General features: G+C 46.2%; 2 protein-coding genes across 9 annotated transcripts in view; both read right to left on the reverse strand.

Annotated features, from left to right (window-relative positions):
* GAD2 (glutamate decarboxylase 2) overlaps positions 1 to 17,719 on the reverse strand; it is a 41,303-nt gene extending 23,584 nt beyond the window's left edge. Inside the window, exons 1-7 of one of the 2 annotated variants that reach the window (XM_065050715.1) lie at positions 17,182 to 17,719; positions 16,868 to 16,927; positions 16,561 to 16,710; positions 15,231 to 15,464; positions 10,254 to 10,344; positions 9,314 to 9,426; positions 5,275 to 5,390 (exon numbers count right to left, since the gene is read on the reverse strand). In XM_065050715.1, coding sequence (XP_064906787.1) covers positions 5,275 to 5,390; positions 9,314 to 9,426; positions 10,254 to 10,344; positions 15,231 to 15,464; positions 16,561 to 16,710; positions 16,868 to 16,927; positions 17,182 to 17,257 — 840 coding nt within the window. In that variant the 5' untranslated portion in view covers positions 17,258 to 17,719. Of the gene's footprint in view, positions 1 to 5,274; positions 5,391 to 9,313; positions 9,427 to 10,253; positions 10,345 to 15,230; positions 15,465 to 16,560; positions 16,711 to 16,867; positions 16,928 to 17,181 lie in introns of those variants that run through there. The other variant, XM_065050716.1, reaches the window with a different exon arrangement.
* Positions 17,720 to 18,998: 1,279 nt separating this feature from the next.
* MYO3A (myosin IIIA) overlaps positions 18,999 to 21,646 on the reverse strand; it is a 122,200-nt gene continuing 119,552 nt past the window's right edge. For all 7 annotated transcript variants that reach the window (XM_065050709.1, XM_065050711.1, XM_065050714.1 and 4 more), the window contains one exon: positions 18,999 to 20,452. In XM_065050709.1, the coding sequence (XP_064906781.1) occupies positions 20,338 to 20,452 (115 nt within the window). In that variant the 3' untranslated portion in view covers positions 18,999 to 20,337. The remainder of the gene's footprint in view (positions 20,453 to 21,646) is intronic.

Raw genomic sequence — 21,646 nt, forward strand, 5'->3', positions numbered from 1 at the left:
GACATGGACCCCCAGCCTCACCCCATCAACCACACATCAGGACAGGAGGCACACACGCCTTCCTCTTCATCTCCCCTGGGCTTTAAACAATGTGGGATCTCTAGAGCTGTAGGTTGGGCTAATTCTCTCTTAATTTTAGTAACTGAAAAATGTGTGTCTGATCTAGGCTTGCTGTTTGGGCTCTTTCAATAGCGGGGAAGAAAAGGTACCTCCAGAAGGCACTTCATTCTCAAGGCTTTGGCACCCATTTTAGACAAGGATGAGTTGTCTTCTGCAGATCTTGTTCTCTTTTTATTCGCTATAAAAAGTGCATAGACTAACTCAGATTAGATGTTTACACTTTTGGTGATTAAAGTTAAGTGACATGAATCCTATATTTAATGTCTCATTGTAAGCTATAGGTCCTCCTTCAGTGATCAACAAAAAGAGTATACTGTGTCCCATCATGTTTGCCATTGTTTCCTTTAACTATTGCTATTCCATTTTAATGTTGTTAATATCAGCGGAGAAATGTTTCTGCACAACATACTACTATTTCCATCTTTTGCATTTTTGAACCATGTACCTTCATATTGCTTTTCTAGTTCAGCAAGACTCACAACTTCTTTTTTTTTCCCCCCAGTGCCAATAGTTTTACAGCATTATCTGTGGATAAGAAACGTTGCACTGAGTTCAGAAGGATCCTGTAAAGTGTAAAAGTCATGAGATATTGACCAGATGAAGGATTAGGTCCAAATGATGAATGTCTCCTTTGGGACAGGCTGCCCTAGAGCACTGCCTTTCTGGAAAATGTTTTTGCTTTGATTTGAATGCAGTTACGTCAATTAAGTTGCTCCTCAAATTAAGACCAACTTTTTTACTGTTTCCCTCTGGCTTCAAATACCATAAAGCAATACTTTTCTAGTTATTATGCATTAGGTAATGCAAAGAAAGAATGCCTAAATCCACAAGTTTGATTTTTAGTTCTCTTAAGTGGAAATGAAAACACTTCCTACTTATTCTGTATGCCTAGGAATGTAACTTAGGGCTTCGTAATTTATGCCACCAAATGGAAAACATGATCTCCAGGCTCCTCAAATCTTTCCCTGGAAGCCCCACAACACAGGTCACCCCTTGGCCAGCTTTGTGCAGGTGCAGGTCCTGAAAACAGCTTCCTAAGCAGCCTGGATAGAGGACAATGTTACATAACACAAAGTGGTGGGACTAGTGATCAGCTTTTCGTTGTGCACAGAAATCAAAGTAAAATCTTCCGTAAGCTGCATGAAACAGAGGCCTGTCGAGCTGCCTGCTGTGAGACAGAAGTTACTTTTTAATTTTTGTCTTGGCGCCAAGAACCTCCGCTTCAGATTTCAGAAACTGTTCAGACAAAAACTCTGCAAAGTCACTCTTCTCCCACAGCTACAGGTGCAGTTTGCTGTATTCCCTGCAAGTAATGGGGCTTGTACACGAGGGGAAATCAGTGTGCCAGAAGCTGAAGCAGCGATTTATTGCAAACTGCCTCCCCTGATCTAACTGATGGGTAGATGCTCCGTGCACTATGGCTGTGAGGGTGCTCCCCTACCACCATAGACAAACCACCTCTCACAGATGCTCCTAGTGCTCCTTCAGAGAACGAGGTCCCTCCAAGTATACGTCCAGCCGCCTACAGTGCTGACACCTTCCACCTGAGCTGCCATACTGCCAGTGAAGCCTCAGGAAGGAGCCGTTTTGACCTGAGAACAGTGCAAATCGGGGGAAGCCAGAGGCAGAGACACCCCCTCTGTGTTCCCTCAGCACTCTACCTGGGTGAACTGCCAGTTTTTTCTCTGTGGTTTCTCTTCCAAAACTAAGACATGAGTTGTATTGCCATTTCCCCAGTGAGCAGCTGACAGGGTGTTCCTCCTCGTGGCGGCTGCTAGAGGCGGTGGGAATTTAGAAAAGCTCATGTGGACTACATGAGCACAGTCTTGCTGGGTAGGAGAACAGCAGAGATGAAGAAATCTCTGTGTCTTTCCAATTATGCCCAGCTTTTTTTCATTCCCTGAACTGTGGACTGAGACCATATAGCCATGGGATCCATGTAAAAGCCGCCAAGTCTGTTCAGCTATTTTTATGCTATCAAATAAAAAGGCCAAGGACTGGTTTTTAACCTGAACCCAACTAGTTGTCTACAGCTAACCTTTTCCCTTTTGCACCTCTTTCCTCCTCAGAGTACATTGACTTTGTCCTTTTCTCCTGCCAGGGACGACTCCTGCTCCATGCTATTCCCAGCTACTGCTGGATGCTGTCGAGCAGCGTGTTAGTTGGCCAGGTCAAAATCATAACAGGGAATAGGTTAAAATTGAACAGGACTTGCCTTATAGACAAATGGATTAATGAAAATATTCCGAGAAGGCAGCTCTCCCTTTTAGCCACTTTCTCCACACTGAAAAGGGGATGTGCTCAGCTGATCACCCACAGCAGCCTAAAGCTGATGCACTGAGACACAGGAAGAAGCATCATCTTAGGTTTTTCACTGTGTTTGAAAGAACAGACTGAAATAGGTTTTTACAAATAGCATGCATCACTTCTACCCCTCTGAGTCAAGGTCTCTTGCGTCACATGCAGTCCAGAACATCTGCCCTGAAGGACACCACTGTTCCTGCACCAGTGCAGATGAAAGAATCACTGATGATGCAGTGGTGAATACAGGGGATAGAATTAAGTCCTGAGCAAGTGCATCTCAATGAAATTATACCTGTGTCAAGACTGAGCTAGGCAACTACAGTTTACTTCACCATCACTGGTGAAACACAAATAAACAGAAGCAGAGTAAGAGATAAGTCACGGTCTTCCTGAACAGCTCAGGGAAGATCTGCTTACTGGGAACATGCACGGTTGAAATAGTCTCATAACCTATTTTAGGCACCTAATGTAGGTTGCATATGTCAGGAGGCTGATCACTGTGTACAGTCAACGCACAGAAGTAACTGAACCCCTCCCTAAGGTGATTTAGACCTTCTAAATTCAGGAATATTTAGGTTCCTAAATTGGATGCTCTGAGTTTCCCTCCAGAGGTGCCTCTCTTCACTCATTGTGCGGAGAGTGACGCTCCTAATTTAGCAACACGATGCACTCCTAAATTAGGACGGGAATTACTTAGAAGCTGTGAATTACTCCTTTCTTCCTTTCTCCCCCACTGGCAGCTGAACCTATGATGGCATCAGATTGAGGCCAGATTCTGATTACAGTAATATTGATGACATTTGTGGCATAACTTCATTTGTTTGTAGTAATGGAAGCTCTAGATCAGTAGGAATTAAAACAGAGTCCAGTCTGTGATGCTGACCTACTTGTCTGAAAATCACTGATATTGCAATCTCTACTTCTGTCTGAAAATTTTGAGACAAAAATCTCAATGTTTCTAAACACAGGAAGTAATTTTAAGCTTTATTTAGTATTCCATTTACAGATTGCTTATTCCATGGCCATCATCTTAGAAAAGCATCCAGTCCGCGGCAGAGAGAAACCACAATCAGGTTGGGGAGACTAAAAGGAAGTAGAAAATCACTATGACATGATAAATGAGACAAATGACATTCTCATATCTTAGTGTCTATTCAGGTTCTGCATGACATTTCCTGACTAAAAAAGGGACTGTACTTCTGGATCTCTGCAATTCCTATAACAGCCTCTGTTATTTTGATGGTTAAACCCTGATCCCATAACCTTTTGGCAATTAAGGGTTAAAGGATCCTGTCTTCACTTAGTAAGGCTTCTTAACTTCCCTGGAAGATGCGTCACTACATACTTCATAAAAAACCTTGATTGAGTAAGCGACAAAATTGCAATTTCAAGATCCTTTAAAAGTGTAACAGATTTCAGATGCTGTTCTATGGATTTGCTAGAATATTTGATTTTGGACTGTTTAATTTGCTAAGGGAACTGCTTCTTCCCTGGCATGAAAACACAATTATTAAAGCTCATTTCATTATTTTGAGACTGACAGCACAATTTGGTTCATTGTTTAACATTTCATCACTATGAATACAATGAAATTCTCTAATTATTAATAGGATTTGTTATTTTAAATAATCATGCTGAACCTTATTTGCAAGACTTATTAGGTCTGTAACTTCCATATGAATAATGCATCTCTAGCTGTACAGTCAACTTTGGAGAGTTGCTACTCATTTGTAGAATATCCTTCCCTCTGACTGCTTTGGGACAATTATTCTGCAATGTGGAGCCCACAGTTGTGTATCTCATCTCATCTTACTGCCATCCTCTGAGGGATGTCCTTCCAGACATTTCTGATCAGTTTTTAGGCTCTTCACACTCACACAGAATGCACACATGTTCTCTGATAAATCAAAACAGGTAGCTAGGAGGATGTTGTCACCTAACATGAACAGCATCTTGCTGAGCCCAAGTCATGAAAGAGTCCTTTCTGGCCAAACCCACACAGCTGCAGAGAAATTTAGAAGGGGCCATGAATGCTGAAGAGAGCTCACAGCCCCTCCTGGCTATAACCTTTCCTTTTCCCCTTTCTCTTGCACACACACTCTCCACTATAAGTTGCAGGGCAGCTTAAACGGCCATAAACCCAAAACAACCCTCACAATATGGACAGAAATACGACTCCTGGATAGTTATTCAAAAAGCCAAAGATTCCATGTTTCTCCCATCGGGACCACTCTGATTTCTCCAGGGTGCACCTCCCCTCACCTCTTGCTGTGCCAGATCCCGTTAGTGCTCGTGCTGAGCCCCCGTGTGCTGAAGCTTTTGCTCACAAATAGAAACCCACGTCAAAGCCCAGCTTCCCATTGTATATGGCAGCTGCTCTGCTGTACACACACAGAGCATCTCTGTGCTACTGTCTTCATGTATGTTATCACCCTCATTAAGTAACAGCAGGAGTGGATTCAGCTAGAAAAAATTTGACTCACAGTGACTTTCTGTTCTCCCAGTGACCCAAACAAAAGACATTTTGGCAGAAAGTGCGGAAGCCTGATGATAAGCTCTCATTGTTTGATGTGGTCCTTACCATTTGTACAGCCACAAGTGAGCGCAAAAAAATGGCAGTGGTTTGTAGAGCCTGCTCTCCCTGGCTTTCAGCCACAGATGAATTATATACAGATGAATATACAGCTCATCCCTCTGTATATCAAAAGCCAGCCCCTCCCCTTTTTTTTGTTCCCAGTGAAGGAATAACAGAAATGAAGACAGCCAGCTACAAATTCCCATTTAGCTATTTTCTTCATCATAAATTCATACAAGCAGATGTAACAGATAGGAGAAAACAGAAACACATACATGTTCTGATGTGAAGGCAACCAGTCTGGGAATAGCTGCCATTCCTTTTTCTTTAACTTCTGGGAACATCTTGAAACGTGCAATCAACATAGCATACATGTTAGATATGGCACCACCTGGAGTCCACAGTAATACACTGTTACTTTTTCTATGCATTGTAATATTATTGCAGAACAAACTACAAGTCTTGCTACAGTTTTTCTAACTGAAATGTTCATGTTTTTGCCTAATGGCAGATTCTTCTTCCTGATGCTCCTCACAGCTGGGTTATATAAGAACAGGGTCTACCACACCCAACTAACAATTTATGCAAAAAGTACTGCTGCAAAAAATGATGGGGGTTTCCTTCCATTCCCATTTTTGTTACCATCTCTCCTTCAGTCCCCAATCTTATCTTTCCACACACAAAGTCCCCACTCTGTTCCACCTCCCAAGCGGACGCCACCACAAGGCAACTTCCCAGGGGGCTTCCAAGTGCAAACTCAACTGTGCTCACCCCTCCCAAATTAGGGTGATGTTTCATGCCCCGGCTCTGAGGAAACCCACACAGTGAGTCCCAACAGATACCACCTTCTGGATAACTGGAGTGTGAGGAGGGAAGAGAAAGGAAAAAGAATAATTCTAACAAGTATTTTTCTCTTTATTTGTCCTCTGATGGGAGCAAGGGGAAAAGGCTTCATGTCCCTAACACTAGCCTTAGAATCACTGGCATTCGCTGACTTAAAATTCCCACTTCAAGATGGGTATTTTACCCACTTCAAGATGGGTATCAGATGACAGCTCTACAGTATTCTGTTCACATATGTCAACTATCAATGCATAAATTGAGCACTTCATTTTTCGTTTTTGAGATTTTTACAAACTGAGCCTCTGTGTCTACAGTGGAACAATGTTTGGTTGTACATTAATGCTGCATGAGCACTATGGGAATATAATACAGAACCTGAGGCAGAATCCAAGTACTTTTACATACATACACACGTAAATGCACATACACAGACATGTATACATAAAATCCATCCATTTTATCCTGTATATATACTCTCTCTATATATACAGGTTGACTACATATTGATGTTTATGCACATACATTTATACAAAGTGAAGGTGTGTACTGATCGCAGTTTTAGGCTCTTAAACGCACAGGTCAGAGTGCAGCTGAGGTTGAGTTCAACTAACCCAACCTTCATCCACCTAAGAATGGAATGAAGAACACAAGACAGGCACTTCCAGAAAATGGTTCCGTTTATGCTTGTGGTGGCTGGGATGACTTGTCCTGCAAATACATTCACTACTCTCCCATGAATATATGAGAGCTGTGGTAACTAGCCCAGGGCAGACACGCAACGCTTGGACAGCCAAGGTGAGATAAGACAAAATCCACTCTTGAAGCAGATCAAGGTAGGTCTGCTGAAAGCAGTGACGTTACATCATGTTACACCAGGAGGGTGTATGTGCTGGCAAATTCAACATTGTTTTGACTTTTCTAAGATTTGTAGTTATCCCACTAGATATATATATACTGTTCCATAGCCCACAGAAACTGTGCCTGTCATTTCTCATCAGTGTCTTGGCTCTGCTCTTGCAGTGAGGCTGTCCCTGCTCTGGGCTCTCCCTGACCCCAGTGGTCCTCCTGTAAATCCAAGGAGAAATGCCACAGAGAGATGGCATCACTGGCATGGGGGTCTGTTCAGATCATGCTTTTTCTTGTCCTTTCAACTGTCTTGAGAGATATGAACATATTTCTACACCTCTTCTACAAATGACAAAACAAGAAATGGAGAGATTAAGAGGAAATGCTTGGGTACCTGTCCCTAAAAAATGCAGATGTCATGTAACAGCTGCTGCTCCTGATTTAAGTGATTGAAATAAGGTGCCCAAGTTGAAGAAATGTGGCCTAAAATGGCTTTGTCCAAAGCCATATGCTCAGTGTCAAAAGAATCAAGACTGAAACATTAAGTTTCTTCAATATCATGCTTTCCTATTAGTATTTATTACCTAGCCATTTAACCCTAAGCTTATTAATAAGCCCACATTCTGCCTTTAATTTTGCAGCTGTGTTTATACCCACAGCTAATTGCAGGCAACAAAACAAACCTACAGAATTTGGAGAATCTAATCAGGCCTTTATGCTTTGCATGTATTGATATGGCATATTTCATTCCAGAGAATGCAGAGCGTGAGAACCTTTTCTTCGCAACAGTAAGGCCTTAATCTGAATCTGTGACAGTTTGAAATGAGAAGATAGCATAGAGATTATTTTAATTATTGCCTTAAAAAGCAGAACCTGCACACTGGATATTGTTGGTTTAAGAGAGTGAATTAGAGAGATGCACTTTGCACAAACCAGGGAAAAAAGGATGAGGGGAGTAGCAGTGCCAACAGGCAGCACAGGTCCACATCTGACAGAGAGCCCGTCCCCACGCAGGTTTCAGCTCCATGAAGTGGGCTCCAGCATCCTGATGCACTAGCAACCTCTTGGCCTCCAGCTCAGGCAGGGACCTCTCGCTGACATGGGAGGGACGGTGGTTCCCCCTGAGACATCCATCTTTCCTGACTCACACCACCTCAAGCACAGTTTGCCAGACTTGGGCAGATTTGGCACTTACACTGAGCCTTTCACCCCATCCTGCCACCCATGCCCAGCCTCGGCCCAGCAGGTCTGGCTCAGCAGCATTGCTACTGCTCTTCTCTCCCCTCTTAATGTCCCTGACCAGCCCAGTGAGGCTATTGTGGGTCAAACCTTCAAGGTGAGGAAGACCAGCTGTACTGAGTCAGGCCAGGGATTGGACAGTAACCAAGCACTGTCCAGTTCCCAAGAACTTTATCATAGGTTCTGGGCTTGTGATACATATTTAGATACTGCTCTGTGTGATGGAGGCCACGGTTTTGGTCAGGACCTCTAAGCACTACAGTGAAAGCTATCAGAGCTTTTGCTCTCAGTGCTTTTTAAATAAGGATTCAACAAGAAATAATGTAAATTCTTCTCATCTTTTTCTCCACCTCTGTGGAAAGGCTCAGGACAAAACTCCTTCATCACTTCCCACATGTGCATTCAGATGTGAGAAGATGAAGATAAGCCTTGCCTGATCTTCTGCACAGCCTGAACTTTACTATTCAAGCCCTCAGAGAGCTGAGCATCCTGGACTGTTATCGCTGAGGCCCTTCCTTTGCTCGATAGTCCAAATACTGTTTTTCTCTCTATTAGGTCAATGAACTTTCTTTCCAGAAGGGCTCCTTCCCCGTCAGCTATCAGTCTGTTGTTTTTGACAAGATGTTATGCCCCATGTAAATTCTCCCATTTTTTTGTAATTCAGTGAGATAGGCCAACATTTTTAGCAATGAAGTTCCAGAATAAGATAGGCAGTGACAGAGTATAAATCAAAAGACTAAGTGGAATGATTTTAAAAAGTCTTAACAATGTAGGGTTTGTCAGAGTCAATGATTTCTCTACAGTTAATCACACTCATTTTTTGCTTTATTGACTTGCCCTGAAGGAACCAGGCTTCTGAGTCTTTAAGCACTGAGATTAACTCCCCACCCAAGTACCCCTTGAGCCCAACAGGCCAGCTCACACATGGAAAGTCAACGGCAGACTGTAATGTTGGCAGTATCTTACTGACCCCACTAAAATGACTTAAAGTTATGCTGCGTCTTTCCGTCTTTGCTCCAATTTCCCCTGCAGTGATGGACAGCATTGTTTTGTTTCTTCCCTTCATTATAAATACAATACTCTTCCTATCTCATGTAATCCATAAAAAGCAGGGGCAAAGCAAACTGCAAGGCAAATGTCTCTTCTGATTATGTTTCCCATGTGCCATAACAGCTGCTCATAATGCAGTGCAATTTGCTCAAACAGACCCTCAGAATCACATCCCTAAAATTCATAAACATGCAATACTTTATCTCAAAGAGTCCACTGGTGGTTATAGGCAAGTGTCCTCTCAAACATGCATATTTAATTATGTTTAGTCTTTAACCACAGGGGATGTCATACAGCATAGTCTGAAAAATAAAGAAAGCTTGAAATATCATGTACCAGGTGAAAATATCCCATCGCCACAGCCCCCTGGCCAGCCAATCATCTCTCTCATTTTCCTTAGTGTGACATATTCCAAAAGTACAAACACTGGAGCAATTTCATAGGTGAACCTGAAATGTAGTAATGTCCATATTTAATGCTTTCATCTACAATACTAAAACATCTTTTTCCAATATTACATTACATTATAGCCACAATATACTCTATCTTGCACTGGGTAGAGTTCTGTTTTACAGTATTTTTGATAATCTTCCTTCCGATTTGATGTCAAATATCTAGAAAGAGAAATGCTGAGAGTGCTTGAGACTCCATTTCCAGCCATTTCAGTGAAACAAACCTTGCCCACCTTTTCCAGGCTCAAGAGCTGCTGGGTAGTTAGACCCTCTCCTTGCAAAAACCTGCATGCACATCTAGGAGCACACACATCAGCAGCCCTATTCACGATGACGAGACAGTTCATGAAGCTAAGCAAGTGCACAAAAATGCTTCCTAGTCCCAAAGTTAAAAAAAAACCCACAGTTCAAATTCTGCACCTCTTTCTTACAGAAAGCAATGGCTCTAACTGCTCTGAGTATGGATTGTACATAACCCCTCTACATGAATGCAAGTGCTCACTTAGCACACCTTTTGTTTTACACATTTATGCATGCTAATTGTTAAAATATTTTTTCTGTTGTTATTTTTTTTTTTGGGGGGGGGGGTCGCAAAACTGACATCATATTAATATGATGAAATTTTACAGAGGACAGCCTATAGGACAATGTAGAAAGTCTTCATTTAAATAGCTGTAGCAAACATTTAAAGAGCAGACAATTGTTTTTCCAGAAACCTTAACATAAAAGTATTCTTTCTTTCATTCAGCTACAGCAGCTAATATTTTAGACTATAACTGTAAAATTACATTAAATATTATTACGGAAAAAAGTGTGCTACTTACATATTAGTATTTGCTGCTGATGTCAGCCAGTCTGCTGCCAATCCAACCATGTCCAATCCAGTTGAAAGTTGATTAAAATATCTAGGGTGCCCTGTATAAGATGGAAAATGTTATCAAAAGACTGATGACTCTGAATGAAACTATTCAGTGCTGAATGGTATATTTACCTCTGGATTTCTACAGAGAAGGAAGTGCTTTCAAGGTACAAAACAAAGCAAACAGCAATAAATACATTTCTTGGAAAAGAAAGGATTTCTCTCCTTTCTCATTCCAAACTCAATAAAATCAGAGTAATTACACTGAACGCAAAATAATGAATTCCAACTTTCTCTATTATCCTTTCAATATGCCTTGAAAATTAGCACATCGCTGCCTCACAAAAAGAGCTGTTTGCTCCCGTTAGTGTGTCACATGTTGTCACTGGATGTGTTTTTGCCTGGCTAGGTTTGAAAGGCACGCACGAGACACCATCTGAAGAGCTTGCCAGTACATATAACATCAGTGATGAATGGCTAATGATTATAATAGACAGGGCGAAATGAGAAAATGGAACATTTTGGTGACTGCTTTGCACATGACTCAAAGGCTGATGATTGTACGAAGATGGCAGGAAAGGTGACGGTCCTCGTCATTTCTTTGCTGTCAGAGTGTAATTACAAATAATCTCGCTGCTCACAATTGTGATTTTAAACAAACCCCGTGAAAACCAGCATTGCTGCCCCAGCAGAATGATGCACAAGAAAATACTCATTGAGCTGATAGTCCATTTACCTGGTTAATCTATTTGGCTCCTGATTTTTTTCTAAAATCCTGTTAGAGATTTTTCTTAAAAACGTGCCTACAGCCATTAATTGCAGGAACCATCAAAACTCAGTTTTTACTAGCTGCTCCCTGCAAGCTGCTGTTCAGTGGCATAATTACCTGTACCAATTATGGATGGTTCACAACTACTTAAACACCCTCTGACTCAAAAGGACAGCAGACTCTGCTTGGAAAACCTCTGTCCTGACCCACAGACGACATACTGTTATTGCCATCACAGAAAACAAAAGACAGAGGAACATGATTGAGGAAATGCAGACCCAGCACCAAGAGAAAACTTATCTTTGGTCTCCAGTGGCCTCTTATCAGGCACAGACACATGGCTGGCAGAACAGCGCGGGGAAATTGCTCCCAGCTCCCACCTTGCAGCACACAAAGGCAGAGTATTTGGGCTATGCAGATGGACTAGAGCAGGGGATAAGCGGCGGAGAGGGTACACACGCAAAATCCAGCTCCCTGCACCCTTAACCTGAGATGAGCCCCATGCCGCTGCCATCCGGCCTGACTTCTGCCATCTTCCCCTGGTTCACACTACCCAGGACATGCAGCCAGACCCTCTAAGGCAGCGACAGATTCTGCCGAGACCCAGCAGGATTAACAGAGTCTGGCCCCCAACGCAACTCTCCAGAATGGGGTAGGTGGGCCTGGGGCATGTGTGTGCCCTGACACCACTGCCAAAGCCACAGCAATCCCACGGCAGGGGCTCTGTCTGCACAGGACTGCATCTCCCTGATGATGGGATTTTATTTTTCAGAGAGTTTTGGTATTTATAGCTTGGGTTCAATTTCATAGCCAGGGTCCAAGCAGGGTCCCAAATTCCACCAGAAAACAACACAAAATTAGGAGCTGAAAGCCTTTGGTGAATCTGGACCACAGGAAGGCTCAAAGATGCCAGAAAACCTCCTGCTTAGGAAATAAATCTGCACTGAAAAGCTGGAGAATAGCAGAATTTCTATTTGCAGCTGCAGTGTCTCGGCAGCTCTCTGTCAGCTCCATGCCCAGCCTCAGGCAACAGCCCTGTTGTCACTGCTTGTTTCTTCAAGGAAATCCCACAGCACACCTCCTGCTTTGGGAACCACCACAGGAATGGGGCCAACAGCACACAGGGGTCGGGGCAGCCATGCCCTGGAGAAAGCGAGGTCGGTGTATCAGCGTTGTGCCCCCACAGAGATGTTACTACAGGGATAACAAGAGGTGCTGCTGCTGGGGCAGCTGCTGGCAGAGCCCCCAGCACCTACACCTGTAACATGGCTCCCTCCGCTCAGTGCCCATCCCTTCTGCAACACGACTTTAACATGTGACAGCAGAAAACGTAAGCCCCAGTCTGACCCCAACCTCAGCTGCAAGGGTTTGTCTGTCCATTTGACACCTGAGCTCTCTTTCCTGAGCTAGATGGCCACAGAAAATTGTGGGTTAGCTTAAAAGACAGACGCCACTGGCCAGGTAAGAAGAGTTTGGGAGAGGTGCTCAAAAATCACTGCCTGGGTTCCATCTGCCTGAAACACACATTCTTTGTCGTGCTTGTCACCCAACAGAGAGGTGACTGGAAGAGATTGACAAGGTGTGGGGAGAGGGGAGATGGGAAAATAGGAGATTACTGCTTACTGGTTGGTTTAGCAATATACAACATATTTATGTATATCCCAGTGTAAATCGAGAGATGATGGGGAAGAGCCAGGGCTGAGGCAGAGGGACAGGCTTTCCCTGACGAGGACGTGCCTTCGCCCCATGCACCCTCCTCTCAAACACGCTTCGCTTGCACTTGGTTTCAGGCACAGATATCCCCTATCATTACCATGCACTGTCTGCAGCCTCAACTGGGAAGCAATGACAATGGCTGGGCAAAGGCGGACAGCACGAAGAAAGGCATGGCTGGTGGCATGGGTTTGGCTTTGCTCGCAGCCCCACAGTACGCATGGCCTGCTACCGGCATTAGGGCCTGCCAGGGGCAAGGCTGGACCAGCACCAGCTCCACACACCCTTCCCAGACTTTCCAAGCCATTTTTAAACACTCACATTTCAATTTCCTCTGTGAGCATTGCACAGAACCGAATTTCACATCTCCTTCCCTGCATTTGCAGATGCTGCCTTCTATAATATATACTCTCAGCTGAAATTCTCACCAGTGGTGAATGCTGGTAGCTAGTAAGGGGGCAGAGAGCCACGTGTGGCTCCCCCAGATACCCCACAAGCCATGGCACACAGGCAACACCTGGGAGCATCCCACACCTGCCCCTCGGCCAAAAAATCAGCCATCCGGCTCTTCGAATCCCAACTGGGGATCAGTGCTGGGACCTGGGGATCCAGCTGTGAGGCTAATCTAAGCAATACAATTTATTTTCCAATCTGCCTCCTGGTCACACAGCCAAACGCTGCCCAGCCCCCCCCAGCCCAGGAGGGGCCATGTCCAAAGGGCTCCTGCAGTGGGAATGGATGCAGACCCCTGCCGCCAGAAACCTCACTGCATTGTCCTTCCTCTGAGGCTAATTCAAGCCTTTTACCTTGAAGCATATGCCAAAGGGCCCCAGGTGTAAATCCCACACGTTTCATGCCCCCCCCGGCTGGGGCAGCCTCCCCAGACAGCAGCTCCGTGCCCCCAGCCCCGCGGGTGAACCCGGCTGCACCGCCGCATCTCACACAACCCCCCGCGCACCAACCCCCCGCGCACCCGTCCTCAGACCTTGAAAACATTATTTTCATTAAAACGAATTAAAAAATACTAAGAAAGGAAAGCTTCACATATTTCCAGGAGGAAGAGAAACGGTAACATTATTTTAAAGAGTCTCTTTTGGATGCTCAAAATTAAATAGGTCCATTACATGAAACAGGCTATGACAAAAAATAGATTAACGAAAATCGCTTCAGAAACCCTATTCTTTGATTTCCCAGACTCACGGATTCTGTGTTTTACAGCATTCTGTGAAAATATGCTTCCTGTGCCCTGTGCAGACACATCACACTGATCACTGGACTTGGTTCCTGTGGACACCATCTATCTAACTATTTATTCCAATATTTTACAGACATTTTGACAGTACCCGACTCACACATCAAAAACATTCAGTTGGACACTTCCAGCTCTAAACGAGGATTACACAGATCACCCACAATCTTTACTGGGATCAGTCCGTCCTGTTCCCAAAAGATGAAAAAACCTGTTTTTTGTTTTCCTCTCAACCTCTATTCACAAATCAGTCTCTTTCAGTAATTGCTACACATTTATTTATAAGCAATTTCTCCGTAATTCAAGTTCCCACTAAGAGCTCCCTGCACTCCACATTATTTCTCAATCACAGCCGTAATTGTAGCTCCGCTTTTTGTCCGCTCCGCCGCAGTTAATTTAAGGTGGCCCCGGGAGCGGAGCCGGGGGCTTCCCCACGCCTGGGGCCAGGCTGGGGGTCCCAGATTGGCAGGAGTCAACACACCCCTGTTCTCTCCAGTGAAAAACAACAACGACAAAGGTTACTAAAACAATTCGGGCTTTGTTTTTATTGCTTCAGCCTGAAGTTGTGGGGGAAAAAAAAAAAAAAGACAACCAAAAAAACCCCAAACCAAAACAAAAAACCCGAAGCAACAAAACCAAAACACCACTATACTCCCGTGGGCAGTTCCACCAAATTTTCCTATTTTCACGTCCTGCAGGTAAGGGGAAAGACACGGCAAATGGCCGCTCAGAGCTCCCATTTACAGGACGCTTATTGCGATTTTGGCTGCTAGACGGGCTGGTCCCCGCTGCCCCCCTTCAGGGACCTCCCCGCTCCCCCCCGCCCCGGCTGCCTCCCAGCTCCGCGCCCCCCGCCCTGCAGCGAGCGAGGGGCCACCCCCGGCCCGTCACACGAACATGGATGAAAAGGAAACGAGCAAAGTCGCAAAGGTGCTGAAAAGGCTGCTCAGTGGCACACTCGGTAACTCCGACGCACAGAGGCATTAATTTTAAATGGGAAAGGGCATGCGACGCTGCAGTGACAGCTACAGAGACAGGGCTGCTGGAGTATTTTATCATTTAGGAAAACGATTTCTGTCTCTGATAGAAATTGCATGGAACTGACCAAATGCAATCACTGCTTCAATCTTTAACGTTTCCAGATAAAACTAAATGACACCTTTAATCAATGGATGAGACCATACAGGGTAGAAAATGAGCATGGCTATTACCTGTTTTAATTGCATACTTCAGAGTTGTTCTGCAGTTCAATAAAATTTCTTCCAAGGTCTGTGGCTGGTCTGCCAGTTCCCAGTTATATTCCTGGAGCAGCTCATTTGGGTAATGGAAATCAATGACTTTTGTTGATCTATCAAAACTTTTCACCACATACTGAAGTAAAATGTCCACAACGTCTTGTAGGAAAGACATCGTTGTTATTTCTCCATTGCATGCTGGCAGAAGATCTGGGAAAGGAGAAATGAAAAGTTAACTTCGTTTTATGAACATATACACAGATTTTGGACAAAAGATTCCCCCATTTATGTTTAGGAAATCTTTTTTTTCGCTGTGCTCAGTACAAATAGACCATATTTTCACTTAATAAGTAAATTGGTAAAACTGTATTTTAAGGACTGTTTGGAAAGATGATAGTTAGGTTTTAATTTCCTATCTAAAATAGCAAATTTTGCCCACTGTATATTTCAGACTAGTTTTTAAGAACATGTGAGAGAGCAGGGAAACAAGAAAAAAAGGAAAAATTAATCTCAAGAAAAGATTGGGAAATAAATGCTACAAGAAGCACCATAAAAACTGGCATTTTCCTTGCAATAAAATACCTTCCCTGTTACTCTCCAGTGCAGGTAACTTGTTGATAATTTAACGCTTTTTTTCCGAGGCAATGATGCACCGTCTCTCAGTGTGCACACCGACATCTTTTGTTTAGGTGTGATGGCTATGGCAGAGCTGAGCTGTAGTGGAACCCCTTAATTTGGGGTAACCCGGGAACAGTCGGCCAGGCAGCGGCACCAGCGCAGGGCGGCTGCAGCAGCTCTGCACGGCAGAGCGGGGGGCATTTCTGCGGGGAGCCGGGACCTATTGAACAGTGGAGACTCTACATCCAAGGTCAGAAAAGATGAAGTGCAAAACCACGCCGAATTACAATAAATCAGGAAGAGAGTGCTCCTTCTCCCTCCTCCCCACAAACCTTAATTACATCACAGGGACTTCAACGAGAAGGTCGCTGCTGTCACTGTTCCTTAGAAAGAGCAACCTGCAGGCAATAGCACGCTGGGATTTTATTGCTTTTGTTTTTAGGATCTTTTATTTGTTTAGGGGTTGGATTTTTCTGTTTGTTTGTTTGTTTTTTGGCGGGTTTGATAAATGCCCAGCGCCCGCCTGGGTGCAGGAGTGGGCCGGGGCTGGGGGCGCAGAGATCCGCGGGGCCGCCGCACACTTCGGGCTCCACTGGCCTCCGTGCATCGCGGGCGGAGGCAATTTTCCGACCGAACCGCTGTTTTTTGTTAGTTGGAGAGACGTGTCGTGGCCCGGGAGCGCCGTTACCTGTTGAGTGCAGAAAGGCGTAATTCACCTCCGCTTTTTGGCAGCCGCAGGGCTTTTTGTCGCAGGTACATGCCGGCCGCGGCTCCGCTGCCCCCGGGGCTGCCCTGGCGCCGGTTTCCACGGGCTTCTCGGTATCTCCGTAGAGCAGGGCTTGACAGCGACACGGACACAGGGCCTCAGCACCGCGACACCAAACCCCGTCCCCCCGCCCCCCTCCCCTGGGGCAGGGCCCGCGGCCGCCCGCCAGCCCTCCGCGGGCGCGCAGCTCTGCCTCCGCCGCCAGCTGCCGGGGCCTCCCTGCCCTTACCGCAGAGTTTGTTTCCGATCCCTCCCGTGAACTTCTGGGCAACCTGACACCAGGCTCTGGCTGCAAGACAAAACGAAGCGAAGGGTCCGTGGGGACGGGCGCGGGCCGTGGGCGCCTCGTCCGACACCGGCACTTCTCCCCAAGACCCCCCCGACCACCCGAGCCGAGCCGCGCCGGGCCGGGCTAGAGCCTCCGTCTGTCCCCGCCGCTCCGTCCCGCCGGCCGAGCAGGTCTCCGGCGAGTGAGCAGCGCTGCCGCGGAGGCTCCGCGGCTCCGTCGGGCCGGTCCCGCCCGGCTACTCGGCGCTCCCCTACCTGTGCCGGGGCTCTCGGCGGCCGCGGAACCCTCCTCGGCCCCGAAGGACCAGAAGCCGGAGCCGGGGCTTGCCATGGCGGAGGCGAACCGGCGGGGTGGGCGAGGAGAGGCAAACTGCAACCCAGGCGGCCTGAGCGAGTGTGCGTGAGTGTGAGTGTGCGGGTGTGTAAGTGCGTGCGTCTGCGCCAGGCGGCGGCAGGCAAAGGGGCGGGGGCGCCCCGGGCACGCGTGGGCGGGAGCGTCTCCCGTGGGCGCCCCCGGGGCGCGCTCCGCCGGGCTGCCGCGATCGGTCCCTGCAGGCGCCGCTGGCCGCTGTCCTTCGCCTGGGACGGGACGGGCGGGGGCCGGGGGAGGTGCTCCCCGAGGTGCGCAGCGGCGCCGGCGGCTGCTGTGAAGGGTCCCCCGCCCCCTGCACCGAGGGGGCGGTGAGGAGGCGCTCGGGGCAGACCCGAGCCCTGCGGGCAGCCTGGGCTGGAGCTGCAGCTGCCTTTGAGAAGAAGGTGAGCGACGTGCCTTGTGCCGTTTCCACCCCGCCGACGGCCCCGCCGCACATGCAGCCGCGGCGGCCCGAGAACGAGGGGACGAGCCGTCTGGCGCCGCCGAGCGCTGCGCGCGGGGGAAGGATGATTTTCCGAGCCTTGGTGCGAGCGGCCGCGGCGGTACAGCCCGGTGCCCCGAGGAGTGGGCTGGGACACCGGTCTGTGGTGCTACGGGGAAGCGTCCCCGATCCCGTGAGCCGCAAAGCGCCGAGAAAACTACCCACCCCTCACCCACTGCACCGGAGCACCCCGGTGGCTGCGAGTCGGGGACTCCAGGGCTGAGGCGCCGAGGTCGGGGCAGCCCCTGCCGCAGGCGGCGGAGTGGGGGCCCAGTCCCGGAGCGGGCAACGAACAGCCCTCCCGAGCACCCGCTGTCCTCCCGGCCCGGCCCTGCCCTGCCCTGCCCTCAGCGACCGATGCGGGAGGCTCCTGCTCTCCCCTCCCGGTCCCGGGCTGGGCAAAGGGGTCCCGGCTGCGCGCCCGCGAAGGCGGCGAGAGGAGCCCTGCGCAGCTGCATAGTGGTCCCTGGCTCCGGCACCTGCCTGCCCCGACATCTCTCCGGGCATCCCCAGGGCGCTTCCGGGGTCTCCCCCCAGCACCCCGGGGATGGTGAGCCCGGTGGAGCCGCCTTCCCCTCTCCAGCCCCGTGGGAACAGCAGGTCTTGGAGGCGAGACTGGAGAAGGGGAAAAACAACCACTCCGCTTCCCCCCCGGACGTCGTTTATGAAAGGAACCAAACCTGCCCTTTCCACCCGAGCCAGTTCCCCGCAGGAGCACGATGCCCTTGCTTGCCGTGGCTCCGTCCCCACTCAGCACAGGAAGGATTTCAAACCCTGACCCTAGGAGGGGGGCAGGTGAGACCACACCAGTCCAGGGTTCGGTCCTGCCGAGAGCTCTGGTCACCTAGGCCCCGCACTGCTCCCCACACCCACGCCCAGGGGGCTCCCAGGCTGTGCTCAGCCGAGGCCATTGCTCTCGGCTGAGGCCATGCACCCACACGGTTACTAGGAAGGTCCCCCTGAAGTCTCACGGCAGTGTCCTGATGTTTTTCAACACTGCCCTGATGGGAAAATAAAAGAAAACCACTCCAGGCATCTCTGAAACTAAACGTCTGTTCCAGTTTCCAGATCACATCGGCTTTAAGGAAATGTAGACAATAACCCAGGCTTTCCGTGGTGAGAGGCTGCTGTGAGCTCTTCCCCGCCTTGCTCACTCACGCCTCAGTCCGGTGTTCTGTCAATTCTGGGTGTTAATTCAGATACAGCCAACCATATAACTGCTTTGTGCATTTTTATTTAGCTTTTAATGATACATGAGAAAGCAACTTTAAAACTGATTTCACAATTTAAACAATTTATCACAAATTTTACACTGCAGCAAATTTTAATCTGATGCACATCCTTCTAACTAGTTAAAGATCAGGAAGCAATGGTTGCCTGTCTCTGGGGAAAGGGGCAAGTGTGTGGTAGGAACGGACTCAAACCCAACCCCTGTGGCTTGTTGCTGCCGCCAATTGTAGTATTTAGGAGAGCTAAGCAACGGAGCAGGATCAGGGCCCTATACAGAATCATGAAATTTGCTTTCTCTTGCTTTGCAGCTGGGAACATGCAATTATGAATCCTGAAAGGAAGTGCAGCAATTCTTAATATCTGTGTGGTTTCTGTGGAATAAAGTATTTTGAATAAGGAATGGGGGAAAATTTGAACATGGTGGCTATTGCTTTTATTTCCACTTAATTTCTAGTGGAACTGATTAAGAATGATGATTACATTTAGGCAGCAATCAACCAGAGAGCATATTTCTATTCCTTTCTTGGCACCCCAGAGATTAAGATTCCTAATAATCTAAAACAAAGGAAAACAAAGCAAACACAATTTAAAAGTTTATCATTAGTCATAAAGCCCAGAGGCAGAGGAGAAGGCTGGATACACTTCCCATAAATGGACATCTTCAACACAAGGATTATACACACAATATTGACCTTTAAAACTGCTACTCACTTTACAGTAAAGTCAATAATGAAATAAACTGCCACAGTATGCTATCCAACTAATCATTTATGTTTGTTTTCATTAGAGGGACACTTGCCACACAGTTCATCCCAAAATTTAGGCATTGTAAACCTAAATGAGCAGAAATTCCCCTATGGCATTCTTGTAATTCTTCTTTCCTGTAAAACAATTAATGAAGAACAATAACTAAGGTTTTTTGAAGGTGCATATGGGAATTTGAAAGCTTGACTAGGGAACTATAAACTAAATGATCTATTTTAATTAGATGAGGCTGATGAAATGCTAAAAAAGAAAGAAATATGCATTGAAGAAAGTAAACTAGATTTAAGGTGCTTAACATCTAATAATTTTAAGACGTAGCACTGGCATCTGAAGGAAATCTGATTTTTACACTACATTTTCTTAAAGGATATGAAATGTGACTGACAATGTCCCTTTGCAACGGTGTTGGGCTGTAAACCACAGTATATTCACATGAACACACACGTTGTAAACTTGAAACATTGGAGATTAAAAAAAAAAAAAAAAGGAAGCACATGGTATAAAATGATAAAAAAAGATTATGCTAATAAAAGCCAAATGGCAGCAGGAACAGCAGCAGCAGCTAGAACTGCTGGATAAGGCGCCGGCGCTGTGAGGTCTTGCGCAGCAGCCGTCTGTAGTCATAGGGATTATCTTCGGTTTTACTCTCTTCCAGGGGGCTTTCTGCAACCCTCGACCTAGGGATTAAGCACAGAAGTGTTTCAGAAATTAAAGTAAGAATATTTACCTTGGCAAACACACTTAATCAACTGCTTAACTTCCTCCCTTGGGTGGGGGTAGGGGGGGAAATAAAAGGAGACAGAAAAAAAATTAACTGACTTTGCTAGGCCTCTTCCCCGGCTGCATAAAGCAGACACCTTGGAACAAACACATTATACACTAAGAGTGGATGAACACAGAAGAACAACATGTTCTTCTACAAAGGAGACATAATAAAAGGACATTAAAATGTTGAGAACATGGGGGTGCTGTGTAGTAGTGTTTTCCTCAGGGTTACTGAACCAGATTTTCAGCTGCCATCATTGTGTTTGCTCTGTTTTTAACCTGCCTGTGAAGCTCACTGTACATGTCCTTTTTCTTTTTTTATTTTGGAAGCCACCTTTGACAGGCTGGAATGGTGACCTGGCACCAAGTGTTACCATGAAGCAAAATTAAATTAAAACTCAGTTATTTAAAAAGTGTATTACTCTGAAATAACTACATAACATCATAGTGTTCTACATTAGAGGCATACCTCACCACTGGTCCTACACCAGCACCGAAGTTAAACTGCCAAATAAAAAATATTCAGTGATTCAGTTCTGTAGATTGAAACGACTGTATAGTCCTTATCCAGATGAGCCCATTCAAGAGCTATTGAAGTGCAGAAATGTTTCTTAATTGCATTCATCTGCCCTCAGAGGTAACAGTGTAAACGTTAAAGTTACACAGATTTTTTTCACTATAGCTGATTAGGATGCAATCAAAGCAGCACACAGTAAAAGGTAAGAAATCCCTTTTAGTGGCAAAATTCTCATTCGTCTAAACCAGAGCTCAGGGTGACACGCTTGGCATAATTAACAATGCTAGAAAGGCAACATTTTCCATGGGATGTAAACAATATGGTATTTCTCTGTTATTATTAACTTCCGTGCCTTCTCAACCCCTTTCTAGAACTATTTAAAATCCTACCTGAAAAATGCCAAAAAAAAAAAAAAAAAAGTAAGGGGCATAAAATATTCCACAAACATTTCCTCTGTTAGTATGGATACATTTTCTAACTCTAGAATCATCCCAGGCTTAGTGTTTCCCTTAAGCCTTTGACCTAGATATTTTCCAAGTTCTTCTTACATATCTGAAGACACAAGAAGATACAAACATATAAAGATGTA

Source organism: Columba livia, chromosome 2 (genome assembly GCF_036013475.1).
Source record: "Columba livia isolate bColLiv1 breed racing homer chromosome 2, bColLiv1.pat.W.v2, whole genome shotgun sequence".
Classification (NCBI taxonomy): domain Eukaryota; kingdom Metazoa; phylum Chordata; class Aves; order Columbiformes; family Columbidae; genus Columba; species Columba livia.